Source organism: Paroedura picta, chromosome 5, assembly GCF_049243985.1.
Source record: "Paroedura picta isolate Pp20150507F chromosome 5, Ppicta_v3.0, whole genome shotgun sequence".
Lineage (NCBI taxonomy): Eukaryota > Metazoa > Chordata > Lepidosauria > Squamata > Gekkonidae > Paroedura > Paroedura picta.
Genome location: NC_135373.1, coordinates 108,612,932 through 108,631,883, shown reverse-complemented (window position 1 = coordinate 108,631,883; position 18,952 = coordinate 108,612,932). Strand labels below are relative to the sequence as shown.

The 18,952-nt window shown below is 47.1% G+C and overlaps 2 protein-coding genes across 12 annotated transcripts in view; both read left to right on the top strand.

Moving 5' to 3' along the window:
- LOC143838478 (cystine/glutamate transporter-like) overlaps window positions 1-3,293 on the top strand; it is a 43,425-nt gene extending 40,132 nt beyond the window's left edge. For 6 of the 8 annotated variants that reach the window (XM_077339819.1, XM_077339822.1, XM_077339821.1 and 3 more), the window contains 2 exons: window positions 880-1,054; window positions 1,261-3,293. In XM_077339819.1, coding sequence (XP_077195934.1) covers window positions 880-1,054; window positions 1,261-1,325 — 240 coding nt within the window. In that variant the 3' untranslated portion in view covers window positions 1,326-3,293. Of the gene's footprint in view, window positions 1-879; window positions 1,059-1,260 lie in introns of all 8 variants that reach the window. The other 2 variants (XR_013231398.1, XM_077339825.1) reach the window with 2 other exon arrangements.
- A 4,717-nt stretch (window positions 3,294-8,010) lies between these two features.
- On the top strand, window positions 8,011-18,661 carry LOC143838477 (protein mono-ADP-ribosyltransferase PARP12-like). Of its 4 annotated transcripts, none has more exons than XM_077339815.1 (9): window positions 8,011-8,189; window positions 8,590-8,673; window positions 10,555-10,761; window positions 11,122-11,242; window positions 12,450-12,546; window positions 13,210-13,294; window positions 15,153-15,283; window positions 16,519-16,670; window positions 17,736-18,661. In XM_077339815.1, the coding sequence occupies exons 3-9, from the start codon at window positions 10,678-10,680 to the stop codon at window positions 18,014-18,016; spliced, it is 951 nt and encodes a 316-aa protein (XP_077195930.1). In that variant the 5' UTR covers window positions 8,011-8,189; window positions 8,590-8,673; window positions 10,555-10,677; the 3' UTR covers window positions 18,017-18,661. The 4 variants fall into 4 exon arrangements, with proteins under 4 accessions (XP_077195930.1, XP_077195933.1, XP_077195929.1 ...); XM_077339818.1 differs by having other exon boundaries at window positions 8,590-8,733; window positions 15,153-15,272; window positions 16,523-16,670; XM_077339814.1 differs by having other exon boundaries at window positions 8,590-8,733.
- The last annotated feature ends 291 nt before the right edge of the window (window positions 18,662-18,952 follow it).

Genomic DNA, 18,952 nt, shown 5'->3' with positions numbered 1-18,952 from the left:
ATAGAATTAATGCAAGACCTGCATAGGCCAGGCTAGGCCGGTTTCACCAGCTGCACTTGGAAGTTAAGCAGGGTCAGCCCTGGTTAGTACTTAGATGGGAGGACCCCCCTAGGAATGCCGAGGTTGCTGTGCAGAGGTAGGCAACGGCAAACCACCTCTGAGAATATGTTGCCCTGAAAACCCGCCTACAGGGTTGTAATGAGTCAGCTATGATTGGACAGCAAAAAGAAGAAAGATAGAGCTGTTCTGACTGAGCAGTAATAACAGAGATCTCTCAGCCCCACCTCCCTCCCAGGGTGTCTGTTATGGGGAGAGGAAGGGAAGGTGATTGTAAGCCGCTTTGGGTAGAGAAAAGTGGGTTATAAAACCCACTTCTTCCTCCTCTTCTAAAAATACCATGCTCCATAGAATAATAATGCAAGATAAATGAGATTTGAGCCAAGTTTGGGTGGCTTTCCAAAGTGACCCAGTGAGTTTCATGGCTGCATTTATCTAGTTCAGGGATTGTCAAACTGCAGCCCTCCAGAGGTCCTTCGGACTACAATTCCCATGAGCCCCTGTCAGCGAATGCTGACAGGGGCTCATGGGAATTGTAGTCCATGGACATCTGGAGGGCCACAGTTTGAATACCCCTGATCTGGTTGGTGCATGTATCAATAGAGACACTGGTGGCCCTTTGCAGAACATGTAAGGAACATTACAGAAATCAAGTGTGCATAAAAGATCGGCATGGGAGAGGGTTTGTATGTGTGACAGCAAAAATTGTTGTGCTACTTGGAAAAGGCACGAGGAATACAGTCCAGTGGAATTTAAGATCAAGAGAAAAGCCTTTCCTGAAAGCTTGTTACCTATACCAATACCTGTCACCTCCCCCATCAGGTTCCGCTGTTCATTCCGGTTTCCTTCACGCTCATCTGCCTTTTCACGGTGGGGATGTCTTTCTACTCTGATCCCGTAAGCATCAGCATCGGTTGTGCCATGGTCCTGAGCGGCTTTCCAGTTTACTATTTGCTCATCCAAAGATCAATGCCCAGTTGTTGCCGAGCTACCTTCCGTGAGTAAGCTCTAGTTAATTTTGTATTATTGTTCAGTACAGAATTGCTTTATACCAGGAGTGGTTGCTCTGGAGAATGTCTGGCTGGAGAATGTCACAAATTATAGTCTTGCCCTCTGTCAAGGCACTAAGCTTTTCAGCAACCCCTTTGGTAAAAACACTGGCAGCTAAACTAATCTTGCTTTGGATCTCTCTTTCCATTGCAGATGATCTTACCGTGAAGCTTCAGATACTCTTGAAAGTGGTGCAACAAGAGATCCAGACTTACTGAGGAGCACGAGACAAACGTTATTGACAGATGCTCTGGTTTTGTGAACGCTTCCCAGCTGGCTTGCATTTAACGATGCGCTGGAGCTGCTTCTCCTTTCAGTGTAGTACTTTTGTCCCTAGGCACTGTGTCCACGAGGAGTCCTCGAAACCAAAGGCAGAGAGCACTCTTCTATTATGTCCCGCCTTGGACTTCACGAGACATGCAATCTGCCATGCCTTCCCCCTGAGCCATGGAGGCGGACAGGAGAGCACCCAGTTCTTGAAATGAGTCACCCTGAAGATGTCTGGATTAGTTTTCCACCCTTAAATACAGACTGCTTACACGTCATAGCTATTCATAGATGTAGGATGCAGTACAGTAGACCAGGGGTAGTCAATCTGTGGTCCTCCAGATGTCCATGGACTACAATTCCCATGAGCCCCTGCCAGCATTTGCTGGCTCATGGGTATTGTAGTCCATGGACATCTGGAGGACCACAGGTTGACTACCCCTGCAGTAGACCATTCATTGGCTACGGTAACCAGGTTATTTTTTTTTTTGTACTCTGGACAGTGTCTGTTTTGATGTTCATTAGGGTTTGTCCTGGAAAAGCCAAAGCTGACCACCCAGGAGAATAAATTACAGCACCTGAGTAACTTATGGGGAGGGAAGGTGGTATGGTACGGCTCCATCTCATCAGATCCCAGAGGTCAAGCAGCATCAGGACGTGGAAGGGAGGCCTCCAAGGAAACACTGCAGGGTAAGGCCCTGGGGAGCCTCTTCTGCTTGATCACTTGCCCTGGCAGCGCCTTGCTGAGTTTGCCATAATTCACCTGGAGACTTGATGCTGCTTTAAACACACATGTGACTTATGGGTGTGGCCATTGTGGACTCCTCCCACTCATCCAGATCTGGTGTAGTTTCAAAATTATAATAATAATAGAAACATCATATGGGCTCCCTTTGGAAAGGGAGCACATTCTAAAGAGTGAAATTGACAATGCCCAAAGTTGCTTGCTTAATTTCACACCTCTACAGAACTACAGAAACAGAGCCTGGTCAGGGTTTCCCTCACCTCCCATCTTAGAATCATAGAATTGTTAGGGACCTCCAGGGTCATCTATTCCAACCCCCTTCACAATGCAGGAATTCACAACTACCATCCTGTCCACAGTGACCCCAGCTTCATGCCCAAGTGATTCCCCCCACACACACACCAAAAATCTCCAGAATCCAGTCTAGCCTGTAGGAAATTCACCTACCCTCCCACAGTGGTGATCAGCAATTCCCTGGGCATGCAAGGAAAGGCCACCAGAGCCATCTTCCTTCAGTTGCCATTACTGATGCTTGGTCAAGACTGGTGTCTCCATATCAGTAAGGGGGAAATCACTTGCATGGCTCCACAGGCATAGTCAGTTGAATTTGTAGCAGTTGAATGTAAATGCCTGTGAATGATCACAGCAATGAGACTGCTATATTCTCAAATATAGGAAAGTTCATTATTACCCACCATTGGAGAATGGTGGATAAATTGGTTGAAATGGCCAAGCTTACTGCTTTACTTGGTTACAAATAATGTAATTTTCTTTGTCTGTCTGGAAACTTTTTATGGACTTCCTGCATGATATGAACAAAAACAAAATGAGGATTTATGGCTTTGAAGACTATGAGGAAAAAAATACGAAGGTACATTTTAAAAGTGGTTTTAAATTCCTTTATATACTATCAGACTGGGAACATTGCTGCCTTGGCTCCCAGGCGGGAGCACAAATCCAGGGTGGACAAGGTGCACCGGGCCAAACGCTCCCCCATGCGGAAGCAGGAAGAGGCTGGGCAACCTACCCAGCTCAAACTCCAGCCCGGCATGAATCCTCTGGTGTGGAAATGGTAACAGATAACAACTTGTTTTATAATCATCATAGATAAAATCAGAAGCCTTTTCTTTTTTCTCGTTCTTTTCCTTTTTTTTATTAAATATTCTGCATCTTACTTCTTTCTCATCTGTGCTATATTTTAAAATGTTGAATAAAAGTTTATATAAAAAAATGAAATATGAAGTTTAAGGTACTTACAAAGTTGTAAGAAGGCGTCCAAATACATAAAACCAAATATATAAAACCAAGCACAGAAGTCTGGTAGTTTTCCTTCTTTTAAATGGAAAAATCTTCATTAGAAATTTTCCTTGAATACTATGGAAATATAAACCTCTCTGAAACAGGTTAGTTTCTTTAATGGCTCGAGATTTATTCTGAAATTTCCAACCTGTTAAATCCTCAGAGGAGTTACTTCAAGAACTCCAGGGGAACAATTGAACTTGATGGGCAATAGATTCAGGATGAACAAAAGGAAATAATTGTTGATTTAGTAATTAATATTTACAAGCAGGAACCCATGTGGACTTGTAGAAAGTATCTCACTTCCCCCACTTCCCCCTCCCCTATTATTTCCTCTTTTTCCTAAAAGCCCTATAGCCTTTCCTGCTTCCTTCTCTCCTCCTAGATTTGCCAACATGGAGATCTCATGGAATCACTATGGATCTCCTAGCTACAGAAATCAGCTGCCCTTAGGGTTGCCAGCTCCTGTTTTTATGTATGTAATTTTAAAATTCAGCACAAAAGATGTCTTTATGCATATTTATGGATAAATGTCTTCCTGCAGTTGTGCCTTTTAACATTTGCTGTGGCTTTTCCTTGCTTCTTTCGACTAGAATTAAGAAAGTGCCTTTGAGATACTGCGGGTCAAGTCCACTGTAAATGCTCTGTACATTTCAATAGTAATTATTTTGTAGCACCGAATGAAACTTGAGAAGGTCATGAACCATTTTCACTGCGACAGCTTGCCTGTACAGATAGAAGTTGCAGATAAGGAGAGGAAGACATATATCTGTGCTTCAGCTCACAGGATATCACATGTGGCTCTGCTTTATACAAATGCACCAGGGTCATGAGCTTCCATCACTAGGGAGCCAAGCCCAGCTGCAGGCACAAAGGAAGTTATTAGCTGTGACAACTGCACACAGTTTTGCACAAGTTTTCCTGTAAGTGAATGCTACCATGTAAGAAACTATTATGTTTTAAGTACAACAAAACAAAATAAGAGTCCAGTGGCACCTTTAAGATCAACGAAGATTTATTCAAGGCATGAGTTTTCGAGTGCAAGCACTCTTCCTCGGACCATGAACTGACCATCATGACAGTAGGAATACATAAGCAAAAATTAATCCTATTAAATTAGTAAACTGTGTCACAACATCCAAATACAGCCATATGATAATTCTTTGCTAAAACAGCCAATCAGTCCCCTTGAATTCAGTTGTAGTTCACAAAAACATAGGAGGAATAAAACTGTCCATGTTAGTGACTAACGGATTACACTTTACCATTTGTTGCTTGCCCCATCTGTCTCCACCCAAGTGTGAAACATTCCTACAGGTAGAAGCTGAGCTGACAACTATTTATCCTGAGACCAGAGAGTTAAATTCAAAATTACACTATATATTATTATATTGAGTAGTTCACAGAAGCTTGGATGTCCTGCTATTTCCCCCCTTTTCCTATGGAGAACCCAGACTAGCCCTATCTCATCAACAGGGTTAATATTTAGATGGGTTACCACTGTGGAGGCAGGCAATGGCAAGCAACCTCTGAACAGCCCTTGACTTAAAACCCCTATGATGTTGCCATAAATCATAAGTGACTTAACAACAAAAGACAAAACCAGGTGAAGAGCTTATGGCCCCTTTTCAGGAGTCAATCAGGTTGCCACGAAAGAAATCTACTTCTCCACTGAGATTTAGCAGCTCCCACGTACTGTTTTATATACAGGAGGGGGAGGAACAGTTGGCAGTGTCAAAGTAGCTAAGAACCTGCTTGTCTCTCCAAATGCAGCATATCCAAAATTACGCTGAAAATGGTTTTCGAGAGAAACATGGGTTTGTCAGTCAGCCTGTAAGTACTCAGTCTCATTGGCTCTCAGGAGCGAAGCAGGGCTGGCTCTGGTTATTAGTAGGATGGGTGACCATGAAGGAAAGCCAGGGTTACTAAGTAGGGGCAGGCAATGGCAGACCACCTCTGAACAGCTTTTGCCCGGAAGGCCCTCTGGGGTCTCCAAAAGCCAGGTGCGACTTAGTGGCACTTTCTGCTAATGAATGATGTTGCCGGGATTCTTGTGACAGTAGTTCAAGGGCTGTAAGTTCTGTGGTTCAAAAGCTGCTTATGGTTCCAAATACATGTTCCTGGGAGTAAGACCCACTGAATACAGTAGGACTCACTTTTGAGTTCTTGTGTGAGTCTGAACTGCCGAGAAACAGTCTGTAGGAGACTACTGGTTAGTACTTGTGACATCACTAATCTATTTTCTCCACATCCATGGCTCTGCTACTGACTCTGAAATATTTTCAGGTAAAATGTACATACCTTTTGTCATTTTTAAAAATTGTTTGACAGTCCATTTGACACGTGGTAGGAGAAGCTCGTGGTGTGAGAGCTTCTCAGCCAATCCAATGTTTGGTTTCTTGAGTTCAATCAACAGCTTTTATTTTTTGTACTCTGCTTTTGACGACCCACAGGAATCCCAAAGTGGCTTATAATCACTGTCCCTTCCACTCCCCAAACAGCCACCCTATGAGGTAGGTGAGGCTGAGAGAGAACTGTGACTGGCTCAAGGTCCCCAAACTGGCTGCATATGCAGGAGCGGGGGATCAAACCTGGATTTCCAGATTAGAGCCCATTGCTCTTAACTACTACACTGGCTCTCAAGGGCAAGGCCCACTGCTCCTTGACCCTATGGATTCTAAACCTCAACAACACACACCTAGATTTATGGGCTCATCAGCAATCTGTTAATCACGATCACGAGCCACATTGCTGGGAACAGAGAAGAGGACTGGTTGGGAATAGCTGCAACTCGGCAGCTGAGCGATTAGTTCCCGTTTGTTAGAAAGAAAAAAACAAGGTCAAAGATTAAGCTGAGGAAAACAGTTGGGGGAGGGGGGGCACTCTATTCAGTGTGCACAGCAGGACTGAAGGCAAGCCCAGTTTGATAAGAGGAGAATTAAAGAGCAGGAGGAGCAAGAGGGCAAATGCCAGCAGCTAGATGTGCCCCGCTTCAGCCTTTTACGTGAACCATGAGAAAGGGAAAGCAGTGAGCGGGAGCGGTAACTGGAAATGTGGGTTCATAGCAGAAGAAGATGTGGCCCTCGAGGGAGAGGCAGAGCACCTGCCTGACATATAGAAGGGGGCCTAGGGTCAATCCTTGACATTCCCAGCTAAAAAGATCAAGTTGCGGGTGACACCTCAGCCTGAGACCCTGGAGAGCTGCTGAGCAGTGATATTGACCTTGATGGACCAAGGATCTGATTTAATGTATTTGCGTGTTCATATACAGAACCCAAGAGACTCGTGTGGCGCAGAGTGGTAAGGCAGCAAACATGCAGTCTGAAGCTCTGCCCATGAGGCTTGGAGTTCAATCCCAGCAGCCGGCTCAAGGTTGACTCAGCCTTCCACCCTTCCGAGGTTGGTAAAATGAGTACCTAGCTTGCTTGCTGGGGGGTAAACGGTAATGACTGGGGAAGGGAATGGCAAACCACCCCGTATTGAGTCTGTCACGAACACGCTAGAGGGCATCACCCCAAGACATGACCCAGTGCTTGCACAGGGGATATCTTTACCTTTATACAGAACCCAGATCTAGAAGGGATTTAAAAGTAAAAACGAACACCTGAAATCAAACTGAGAGGCAAATAGGGAGTCAGCAAAGATGTTTAAGAGCAGGTATCATGGATTCCAGGGAGGAGGGGAGAGGGGAAATGCAGTGCCTGCCTGGGAAGAAGTTGGCATACCCACAAACAAGATGGGGGAGAGGGAGGGGACCCTCTTGCCACCAGCTGAGTCTCCCAGGGGCTTCTCTAAAGAACAACAAAATTGGAGCCCAGGGGCACCTTTAAGACCAACAAAGTTTTATTCACGGTGTGAGCTTTCGTGTGCAGGCGTGCTTCTCCGGACAATTAAATGGAAATCACTAGGCCACACATCAAAGGAGAGACTAAATTCGCTGTTAATTAGTAAACAGCATCATGAACATATCCAACAAGCATGCCCTGTAACAAACATGCCCAGTTGATTCAAAAGCCCTGCTAGGATACCAAGAGGGGTGCAGAAGGTGATCTGCTGATCAGTCCTTTGGGTCCAACGCCGGTTCTAAAACATAGCAGAAGGAAGAATGAAAATGTCAAAATTAGTGATGAGTACCAGATGCATCCCCACAAGGGCCCAGTTAGCCCTCCTGAATTCCTCCCGTCTCAGTTACCTTTGCGTCCTGCCTGAGCTGTCTGCTAAGCGCCTCTCTGCTCTCCAACTTTTTCAGCCGCTCCTGCCCCTTTCTACTGCTACGGGCAGCCTCTTTCTTCATCGACATCCCCAGCGTTTTTCCCCGGCCAGGGGGGAAGAACCGCCAGAGGCGGCCTGGAGCAGCTGCGCCCCTGGACCCGTCCCTTTGCCCGCCTCCTCGCCCGATGCCGGCAAGGCCGAAGAGGCGGGCGGGAGAGCCCGGGCCGGGCGGAGTGGGCGGTCGAGGGCGGCGGCTGGTTTCCTCTCCTCGCTCGTCCCTGCGGGGAGGGAGAAGTTTGGTCCCGGCTTGGCTTGCAGCCGCGCTCGGCTTCTCGACGGCGGGGCGCGATTGCCTCGGGGCTCCCCCAGTCTCTCCGGAGCGCGAGCCGAGCGTGCGGCCCAATCGCCGTCTCCCGAGCAATTTACCTCTTTGGCAGGTGCTGCAACTTCCTCAGTTAACCTCAGCCTCGGGGCCGCGGCCTCTTTGGAGCGGCGCTGCTGCCGCCCCCTGGCCTGGGAGAGGAGCCAGCGGGATTTCGCCCCAGAAGCCTCTGTGGAGGTAAGAGGGCCGCTGGCCAAAGGCCTCTGGGCCGCAGAACGTCTCCTTCCCGGCTGCTTGGCTGCGTTTGTGGCCCTGCCCTGGGAGCAGCCAGGTGGGTGGGGAGGCACAAGAGCTGGAACTCGGCTGCTGTTTTTCATATAATGCTGTCAAGATGCACGATGCCTTCTAGAGCTCGGGTAGTCAACCTGTGGTCCTCCAGATGTCCATGGACTACCATTCCCATGAGCCCCTGCCAGCGTTTGCTGGCAGGGGCTCATGGGAATGGTAGTCCATGGACATCTGGAGGACCACAGGTTGACTACCCCTGTGGGCCGGGAGCCAGGTCCCTGCCTCAAGGAATACACAGTGTGATATTTGGACCCTTGTGTGGTAATGGCTACTTTTCTTATCTACCCAGGGGGAAATGACCTGATTCCAACAAATGCAGGCCTGCCCATAAAGCGGACCATTCTAGCGGATTGTGCGAGGAAAGTTTATCGAGGTCTGGCTGTTTCTCTGCTTTGAACTAGGCTCACCCCAATTCTTCGTTTCCAGTTCCAGGGTAAAGTGGACATCTCAAGTGATCCGCATGAAAAGAAAGGATGAGTTGTTTTTGGAGCTGTCCTATGTCCCTTTGTGGGGCCATCTTGTTTGGCCGCCAGCTAGTAGTTGCACTGATCTCTTGCATGCCAAGACCCCCAAGAGAATTCTTCCCCTGGTTATAGGTGGGCTGCCTGGGGCCCTGTGTCCAAAGCCTCTTGGTTGCTAGGCAGGCATGCTGGTGGGTCTGAGGTGGGGATGGCTCATTGGTCTCTCTCTTCCCAAGTGGGCAATGGGAAGATCCTTCCCTTCTGAGGAGAAAGGGTACTCTGAGGGGCTCTCTCCCGAGTGAAAGCTTGCAGGTTCTTCAAACACAACCTGTCTGTCTTTCCCTCTCATATTTATTGATTTAGTCATTTAATTCATTTAATTCATTTAATTCATTTATTTGATTTCTATACCGCCCTTCCATATAGCTCAGGGCGGTTTAAATACAACATCAAGGGGGATACATGGAACGAATTAATATATAACATAAACAAATACAACAACAACAATCTACGTAACACAGTTTCAGTGATCTTAAACAATAACAGGAACAGAACTTAGCTAAGGCCCTTAGAGAGGACAGACTGGTTCAGGCCATGGAGAGGACGTCTGAGGGGGGACCTGTTGTCGGTCTCAGGCAAATTTCAGACACAGACCAAAATCTACTGAGGATCCCTGGCCCTGAAGAGATAAAATTGGCCCCAACCAGAGCCAGGGCCTTTTCTGCTCTGGCCCCAGTCTGGTGGAACGCTCTGCTGAATGACATCAGAACCCTGCAGGGCTTTTAAGTGTTCCACAGGGCCTTCAAGACAGAGCTGTTCTGCCAGGCCTATGGTTGAGGCCTGTGGACTACTGATAATATCGACTGGCCTCCCCCCCTGAACCCACTCATCAATCCCTACATCACTGTTCCCCATCCCCCTAGAAACAGGGGATGTTTCAGATGGAACGGGTACAATTTATGCAATTTTATTGAATTTTTATATTATTTATATTATCTTTCTGTGTGTATTTCAAACCCTGAGCCATAGGGAAGGGCAGCATATATAAATGAAATAAATAATAGCATAGAGACTGCAGACATGTAGGAAGTTGGGGGGGGGGGAGAGGGAAACAGGAGAGTTGCAACTGACATGCAACCTGTATGCAAAGATTTAGTAGAAATGGAGGATTTCCTCAAAGGCCGGCTCACTAAATTGACCTTTGCTCTTCTCTTTGGCTGTAAAACTGGAGACAAGCTTTAGAGCAGGGGTGGCAAAACGGTGGCTCTCTAGATGCCCATGAATTGCAATTACCATGAGCCCCTGCCAGTGTTCTGGCAGGGCCTCATGGTAATTGTAGTCCATGGGCATCTGGAGAGTCACCGTTTGACCACCCCTGCTCTAGAATAACCGGCAGTTCCTCCTTTCAGAGGACCAGTTGGCTGGAATATGTTGCAATCATGAATCCAGTTCCTCAAGCTCGTCACATTCTTCAAGCGCTCATCAAATGCAAAGACTGGCCTTAGAAAAAATCAAATAAAAATTGAACCAGATGTGCTTGCTGGGCAACTGTCCAAATGAAAACACATTTCAGAAGCTGCCAAAAGCATTCATGAGGGGCAAAACTCTGAGCTGGCATTTGAACTTGAGACGTGTCTTAGTGGAAACAAGTGTGGTCGGACGGGTGTGGTGTGCGTCAAGAGTTCTCCCAGCAACAGAGAAACCTGTGCTCCTATAGGGAGAGAGTTTCTTGCTTTGCATGACTATGCATGTGGGGTGCCGGGTTCATGACTGTGTTTCACTTTCTATTTCAGGGTTAAAGTCTGGCTCCAGGGGCTTTCCGGCACTATTCCCCAGCATGTGCTGCAATTCAAGAAGACTTCAGACAATGACTGGCACCAGGAGGGAAGCCTGAGACCACCCCCCCTTCCCCGGCCATGCTCTTGGAGTCTATTGTCAGAGTAGAATTCACCTGGTATTGGCTGGACGGCACTGGGCAGTGGGTCGAATATGGCAAAAAGGTGAGTGGGTGACCCAAACCCAGGCGCTCTTCATGCAGTGATATTTTCATTCCAAAATGTCTTATGCAGATTATTTGTAAAAATTTATATTTCCGTTCAAAGAATGCAAAAGCAGTGTGTCGGGACTGAAGCTGCATTTATGTCCATCTGGTGGCCGTCTTGTGATTATTTGCCGGTGGGTTGAGGCAACCCCATGGCACTTCCTGATGTGCAGCCCATGCCTTAGGTTTACCTGTGCTTCGTTACCTTGTGTGGGCTTAGGGGCTAGGAATGTTGTCGAAAACCCCGTGCAAGCTAGGCTAACAGTATGATTTTTGTTGTTGTCCTTCTCTGCCCCCCAAATCCCACATTTCATTGCAGCATCCAGAGCACAGTGCTGCTAACATATCCTCTTCTGACTTGGAGTCTGCTTTTCTAGCTGACCAGAGAGGAGCCGTCTTCTTTTGTGCTGGTTCTCAGCTGTACGAACTCAGCTTCCAGGGTAGGTTGGGTGGATTTCTGTGGGTCAGCGATTTATCCATTATTCTCGCCTCTGTATTGGTCCTTCATGCTATGGCTCTTGAACTTGGTCATGGGATTTTATCAGCCTGAAAGCGGACAACCTACCACAGAATACCATTGTCCCTTGTTTGAGGTGTCTTTACGGTGTGCTTTCTTGGTTTCATAGTGCTTGGGAATGGGACAGTCAACCTGTGGTCCTCCAGATGTCCATGGGCTACAATTCCCATGAACCCCTGCCAGCAAACGCTGGCAGGGGCTCATGGGAATTGTAGTCCATGGACATCTGGAGGACCACAGGTTGACTACCCCGCCAGTCAGATAGGACTTTGCAGAGGAGAGATGAAAACAAGACCCTCTTAGGAGTGAGGTTATCTCCCTGGCTCCCCCTGCTCTCCTTTTTAGGTCTTGCAAACCCGAGATTCAACTTTCCAGGGGTCAGGAAGGGGTGTGGAGGAGGGAGGACAAGAGAAAACTGGCATCTCTCCGCACCTTCACTTGATGGGTTGCAGGATACAAACTGTGGATGACACTTCCTCAATATGGTGTTGTTTTTCAGAGCGTTGGCCTCTAATATGGAGAACCGAGTTTGATTCTCCACCCTTTGCATGCAGCCATGGGCTTGTTGCAATTCTTTTAGGGCTGTTTTCCCCAAGCAGTTTTGTTAGAGCCCTGTTGGCCCCACCTACCTCACAGGATGTCTGTTGAGGGGAGAGGAAGGGAAAAGATGTTTGACAGCAGTTTTGGGATTCTTTCAGATGGTGAAAAATAGGGTACAAGGAGCCAGCTCTTCTTCTAGTCCTCACAACATCCCTGCAGAGTAGGTTAAGATGAGCAAGGGTGCATGGCCCAGGGTCACCCGCGGTGCTTCATGGCTGTGGTTTCTCCCTGGTCCTAATCTGATAATTTAACTCCTGTCCTTTGTCCGATCTATCCTGGAATCTCCGTGCTGAGCAGAGATCTGCATCTCTGGACTAATCTCTCCCCCTCCGAGGCTTATCTGTAGCTATGTGAAGAATGCAAAGGAGGGAATGGCACTGTGGAATACAGACCAGAGTCCAAATCTTATAAGAAAGGCCAGCTGTATATTGCTGCATCGTAATCTGTATCTATGCTGAAGCCTTAAATGGCTTGTCGCTTGGTGCTAGAGGCAAGTTGCTGAATGTCAATCCTTGCTGTTTCCCCTCCAGGCATGGTCCAGAGAAACCTGCACTATCAAACTCGGAGAAGAGTTTGCCGATGGCCGAGGCTTGTGTTTTTTGGCGGGGAACACAAACTTGGAAAGGGGTACTGGATATATCCTCCTTCGGTCTAACGCTAAAGCATTGTGTGTCTAGCAGAGGTCCCCGACATAGAGCTCATGGGGTACTGCAGTACTGCTGGCTGACCCTTTTCCTGCTGTTTTGAAAAAGTGGCTGGGGACAGTAGATTTTGTACACCATTGTTATGGCACTGCTTGCCACTACAGCAGAAGGATCTTACTCTGTGGCTAGGGTAAGCATGTCAGTCAAAGAATGAATCCTGGAATTACTTCCAGCAGCTGGGACTCTGCATCCAGCCCTCATGCTGTGAAGACCTCCCTTCCTCTTCCGGTTCCCTATGATAGCGAGTCTGTAGCCGAGTACTACATTTTCTCTGTTTAACGTCTGTGCTGCAGACTCCTTTGTTCTAATGGTGTGTGTGCTTCAGGTGAGCTGGGTCCTGGCTTTTCTGACAGCGCTGATGGCTCTGGTGCGGGAGGTTCATTATCAGGAGACAAACCTTTTGTAGAGTCTCTCTCCAGAGACTCTGCTTCAGGCTGTTTGCTGCCTACTTTTGGGTCCAAACTGATAGAGCCAGATTCCTCCTCTCCTGAGGAGTCCTCCTGTGTCCCAGGCTGACTCACATTTGAGAACTGGCTGCCTGCAGTGCATTGGTGTGATTGGCTTTGTTTCTGGCTCTTGTTTTAAGGTGTTGCTCAGAATCCTCTTCGCTTCCCTTCCATTTGTTTCCTTCAAGCTGGGACCACTCAGCACTGCCGGACATCGGCTATAAGGTACATGTGTTGCTTCCTACAAGAAGTCCCTAAATGCAAGGGGCGGGGGGGGGGATCTTCCAGGAGTCCTCTTGACCCAAGTCATGCTGCAGAATGACCAAGTCATGCTGCAGACTTGCATTACCTTTGGCCAAAGGTTGCCAGTCGGTTGTCCCAATGTATATACCCTTCTTGTGTAGATTCTGTTTGCTAGGACAGACTGGCAGTGACAAAATTCACGGTGACATTGGACTTGTGGTGACTTCATCCCATGTGAACTGGCTTGAGTGGCAGTCAGGATGTATGGTCCAGGGACTGGTGCCCTGCCTCTGAGGAACGTGCTTATTTTGAGAGCCTTAAGCTTTCCGTGCTGCTTCCTTTTTAAGGAAAGGAAACGTCTTGTTAAAGCATGAAGTTTTACATGGAAATGTACCGCCCTCTTCAGACCAGAACAGAAGATCTGCCCCAGTTTTAGAAGAAGAAGACGAAGAAGAAGAGTTGGTTCTCCTATGTCGCTTTTCTCTACCCAAAGGATTCTCAGTGGCTTACAGTCACCTTCCCTTTCCTCTCCCCACAACAGACAACAGGAGGATAGGGAAACAATCTTCACTCTCCCTGCACACCAGTAAGGTGTGAACTGGTGGTGAATGACCAAAAATAATTTGGGATCATGATGAACATAGTGACCTGTTGCACAGCAGGGGGAGGCATTAAATGAGGGGTTAGGAAAGAGACTGAAAACAAGCTGGCTGCTACTGTAGTGCCTTAGTATTAGCATGCCTTAATTCTGACGTTCTATGAGGTTTCCTCCTATGTGGAATGCTGTGTGCACTTCAAGGATAATATAGCGCTGAAACAAGTGCAGAAGAGGGAACCAAGGTGAGAAAAGGATGATGCGTTAGGCAGAGGTAGCCAAACTGTAGCTCTCCAGATGTCCATGGACTACAATTACCATGAGTCCCTGCCATGAACATCTGCAGAGCCACCGTTTGGCCAGCCCTGCATTAGGGACTTCTCTGTATAAAATGTGAGAACTCAAGGAAAGCGTGATAAAAGCTTTTAAAGTGATTCAGGGAACGGGTGAAATGGGGGAGGGGCTTTCTTTGTCCCCCTGAAACACTGAAACTTAGCACAGCACCCATTAAACGAGCAGCTGACTCAAGACTGACAGAACAGAGCATCTTCCCAGAACACTTAATTCATTTGTGGAACTGCCTGCTGCAGGATGTAGCAGCAGCTGGCTTAGGCGCTAGATTGTCCTTTCGCACAGCCATCCATAACGGCTAAATGTGGCTTTCCCTGTCCAGAAGCAAGACAGTTTCTGGGAGCAAGATCAGAAGAGAGTCCGAAACTCAGGGCTTGTTCTGGGAGCCTTTCTGAGCCATCTGGCCACCTGGTGCTGGACCAGTGGGTCTTACGGGAGTTAAATCTTCCTCTGTGTTTGTAATTAAAAGTAACTCTGAACCGCACTTCTTTTTGGACCAAGATGTTCTCAGACTGGGGGATGAGGAAGTTGGAAAGCAGATCTAGAAACTGCAGTTACTGTGCTGCACACGAACACATGAAAATGAATTGCTGGGATAACCACACCCATGGAGTAATGCTTTTATAAGCCCACGAAATAAAATCTCATATGGAGAATGGGGTGACTGGAATAGATACGACATCCGCTGTGTCTTTTAGGATGATCCACTTGTGTGTGTGTTGATCTGCCTATTGTATTGCTGTGTTAATTTGTTTTGCTCTTGACTTCTTGTGTGTATTCTATATGTTGGTGCTTTTGAGCATTTGGCATTTAGAGTTTGAAAAAAAAAGGAAAAAAAACACATGGCAGAATTCACAAAGAGCCCTTTTATTTGTGCTGTTTGTTGACACACAGTTGGTGGTGGTCTCCAGTTCTACTGAAGAATATAATGCTATCAAAGAACTTTTTGAGAAGTCAATGGAAGGTTTCGTGATCCAGAGACTCCTAAGGAATCAGAACCCTTCTCTTTGGCAAGTCTTTCAGTGGTTTGTATTGGATCTTTACTCTTGAGGGTACTCTTGAGTTTAATGATCACTGCATCAGCATTTGGTCCAGGAAGGTTTGTAAACATGCACCCATTTTGTGGCTGACATGAACCTCACACTCTTCCTCTGTTCCTTCCTCCATCTATTGGTGACAGCTTCTGAAGAAGAAGAGTTGGTTCTTATATGTCACTTTTCTCTAACCGAAGGAATCTCAAAGTGGCTTACAATTGCCTTCCCTTTCCTCTCCCCACACCAGGCACCCTGTGAGGTAGGTGAGGCTGAGAGAGCCCTGATGTTACTGCTTGCTCAGAACAGCTTTATCAGTGCTGTGGGGAGACCAAGGTCACCCAGCTGGCTGCATGTGGGGGAAGAGCAGGAAATCAAACCTCGCTCACCAGATTAGAAGTCCGCACTCCTAAGCATTACACCAAGCTGTCAGAGCTTACAACTTGGTATCCATGTCCCTATTGATTTTTTTTTCTGATGGGGTGGGACAGAGCTACCCATACTAGGCTTCATTTCCCCCTCTTTCACCCTAGTGAAGTAGGCGTTACAAGTTTCTGAAGTAATGAAAGGGCGCTGAACATGAAATATGGTTGGCTCCTACAATCCAGCATTGATGGCCGCAAGTCTTCCTGGCCCTCTCATCCCACCAGCAGCCATCTGCACCCCCAAGCTGGGCTTATTTGTGGGGTTGCTGGGCCTATGTGGGATAATAAGAGCATGGGTTTTAGCAATGGGATCACCAATCTCCGAATAGTGGCTGGAGATCTCCAGCTATGACAAAATAATCTTAACCAGACATTCAGAAAAAGTGTTTGGGCGCAAGGTTCCTTGTGGTCTGGCATCTGTTTAAGAATAAGGTAAAGGTAAAGGTATCCCCTGTGCAAGCACCGAGTCATGTCTGACCCTTGGGGTGACGCCCTCCAGCGTTTTCATGGCAGACTCAATACGGGGTGGTTTGCCAGTGCCTTCCCTAGTCATTACCGTTTACCCCCCAGCAAGCTGGGTACTCATTTTACCGACCTCAGAAGGATGGAAGGCTGAGTCAACCTTGAGCCGGCTGCTGGGATTGAACTCCCAACCTCATGGGCAAAGCTTTCAGGCGGCTGCCTTACCACTCTGCGCCACAAGAGGCTCTTCTGTTTAAGAATAGGGCCGTATAAATAAGTGCTTGTTCATGACTTGGGTATCAGTGGGTTTCTTTTTACAAATGTTGATACTTTCCTTTCTAGGCAGAAAGAGCAGATGAGGAAGAAGAACGGAGGGAAACCGGTAGATGAAAGGCTTCTGTTCCATGGCACCAGCGCATCTCACCTGCACGACATCTGTGGGCAGAACTTGGACTGGAGGATCTGTGGGACCCATGGGACATTGTATGGAAAAGGTGCTGAAGGGGGTGTCTGTCGGCAGGCAGTGCAGGGTCTTCCTTTGGTTCAGCAAGGCTGAGCAAGAGAAATGAAGCTCTCTGGTTTCGGTTCTTAGTGGAAAACCCCCAAATGGCAGGTGGATGCTCTGAGATGAAATCTTTCAGATTTCAGAGAACGGTTTCCCTATATAACTGTGCATCAACCTGCTTCTCCCCAGCAGAGCCCTCTTTAGAGCCATTGAGGATCGGTTAATGCCCTGGTGGCCAAATAATCTCAGGGCATTAACTTGCTTTAGAACAGCAAGGATAGCTCAAGAATCACAACATACGGGTGAACTTGCAAGAAATATAATAACTAACTAACTAATTAAATAAATAAATAGACTGTTTTTAAGAAGTTCAATATTAACTTTTAAAATAAATAAATATGGGGCAGGGAGCCAGCTCAGTGGGGTGATTAAGAGTGGCGGCCTCTAATCTGTAGAACTGTGTTTGATTCCCCGCTCCTCTACAGCTAGCCAGCTTGGGTGACCTTGATCCAGTCACAGTTCAACCTCACCTACCTAATGTGGTGTCTGCTGTGGGGTAAGGAAGGGAAGGGGATTGTAAGCCGCTTGGAGACTCGTTTGGGTCGTAATAAGTGCGGTACAAAAAAACAGCTTAAGTGTTCATACCTGTCAATTTTTTTGAACTGTCTATAAGTGGAATTAGGATTTACAATTTCAGTCAGTCAGTAACCTTTTATTGGCATAGAGCAGGGACAGTCAAACTGCGACCCTCCAGATGTCCATGGACTACAATTCCCATGAGCCCCTGCCAGCAAATGCTGGCAGGGGCTCATGGGAATTGTAGTCCATGGACATCTGGAGGGCCGCAGTTTGACTACCCCTGGCATAGAGGTTTACACTATTTATATACCTTTCTCATGGAGTCTCAAGGCAGCTTCCACAGTGAGGCAACACAATCCATGTCCCATAATCATAATCTACCACAGTTAGCCTCCTCAGGACATTTATTGGGTGCTGGTTTTCTATCCCCACCCAGCTTGAAAAGCTTTGCTTTAACTGGCATCTCTTCCCCCAGGAAGCTATTTCGCGAGAGATGCCAGGTACTCGCATCAGTACTGCCAGGCAGGGACCAGCTGCAAGAAGATGTTAGTAGCTCGTGTTCTAGTTGGAGACTACGTCCAAGGGAAGGCAGCTTACCTTCGCCCTCCACCCAGACCTGGCCAGAGCAACGGCTTCTACGACAGCTGCGTGGACAACCTTCTGGACCCTTCCATTTTTGTCATCTTCGAAAAGCACCAGATTTACCCACAATACGTCATAGAATACAAGCAAATATCCCGGTGCCGGGTCATGTGAAGCGGCAGCAAAAGGTCTATCTTCTTTCTGACCATTTTGACCATTGAGAAACCCCTGAAACATTCTTCAGGACTTGAGAAACTCTAGAAGTGCATGATTGTGAAGAATTTGGGTGGGAAGCATGGCTGTGTACACGCCCACCTGGGGGCCCAATCCACCCCACACTTTCCAGTCTCATCATGGGCCAATGTGGCAGGGGGGGGGCAGGGTGACATGACCATATAGTCATATCACCCTATAAATACTTAACGCATTTTAAAAATATATTAAAAATTAATGCCATGAGCCATATGGGAGGGTGATATAAAAATCGAATGAATGAATGAATGAATGAATGAATGAATGGATGGATGGATGGATGGATGGATGGATGAATGAATGAATCTCTCACTCATTTGGGAAACCCTTCCACGGCCTTCAAGAAACCCCAGGATTTCATGAAACCTTAAAGGCACATGTATATTTTTAATTAAATATTTTTACTGGATTTAAAAAAAATGTCCAGGCCTTAGGAACCTGAAATGCTATAAGTTGGACAACCCAAATCGCTTTTTGGGTTACTGGCATTACTTTTTAATAAAAGAGGAGCTGCAGCTGGTTGGAGTGACTTTTCTGAATAAAAAAATAAAAACAAACTTTACACTGCTTCCTTGATGGGTTCGGTGTCCTTCTTTTCCAAATCTGCGAGACCCCCAGTTGAAGGGCTGAGACATATACTCTTTGCTAGGCCTAGTCCAAATGGTAGAAAAGTGGGACAGGTCTGGGGCCAGAATCTCTGAAGGGGACTTGAGGAAGCATAATGATAAGTGCACACAGGAGATGTTCTAGATCAATGCAGATTGTAATTTTATGGCTCCGTGTAGAAGGGCAGCTAGAATGTAGTGATCGGGCCTTGGCTTATTCCATACATGTTGGATAATCTGCTTCCAGTGTGCT

Excerpts from the sequence above, each read along its gene's own strand:
- LOC143838477 (XM_077339815.1), top strand. The coding sequence starts at position 10,678 with ATGCTCTTGGAGTCTATTGTCAGAGTAGAATTCACCTGGTATTGGCTG. Across the intron at positions 13,295-15,152 it reads TGCCGGACATCGGCTATAAG|TTGGTGGTGGTCTCCAGTTC; the intron begins GTACATGTGTTG and ends GTTGACACACAG. Across the intron at positions 16,671-17,735 it reads TGGGACATTGTATGGAAAAG|GAAGCTATTTCGCGAGAGAT; the intron begins GTGCTGAAGGGG and ends CTCTTCCCCCAG.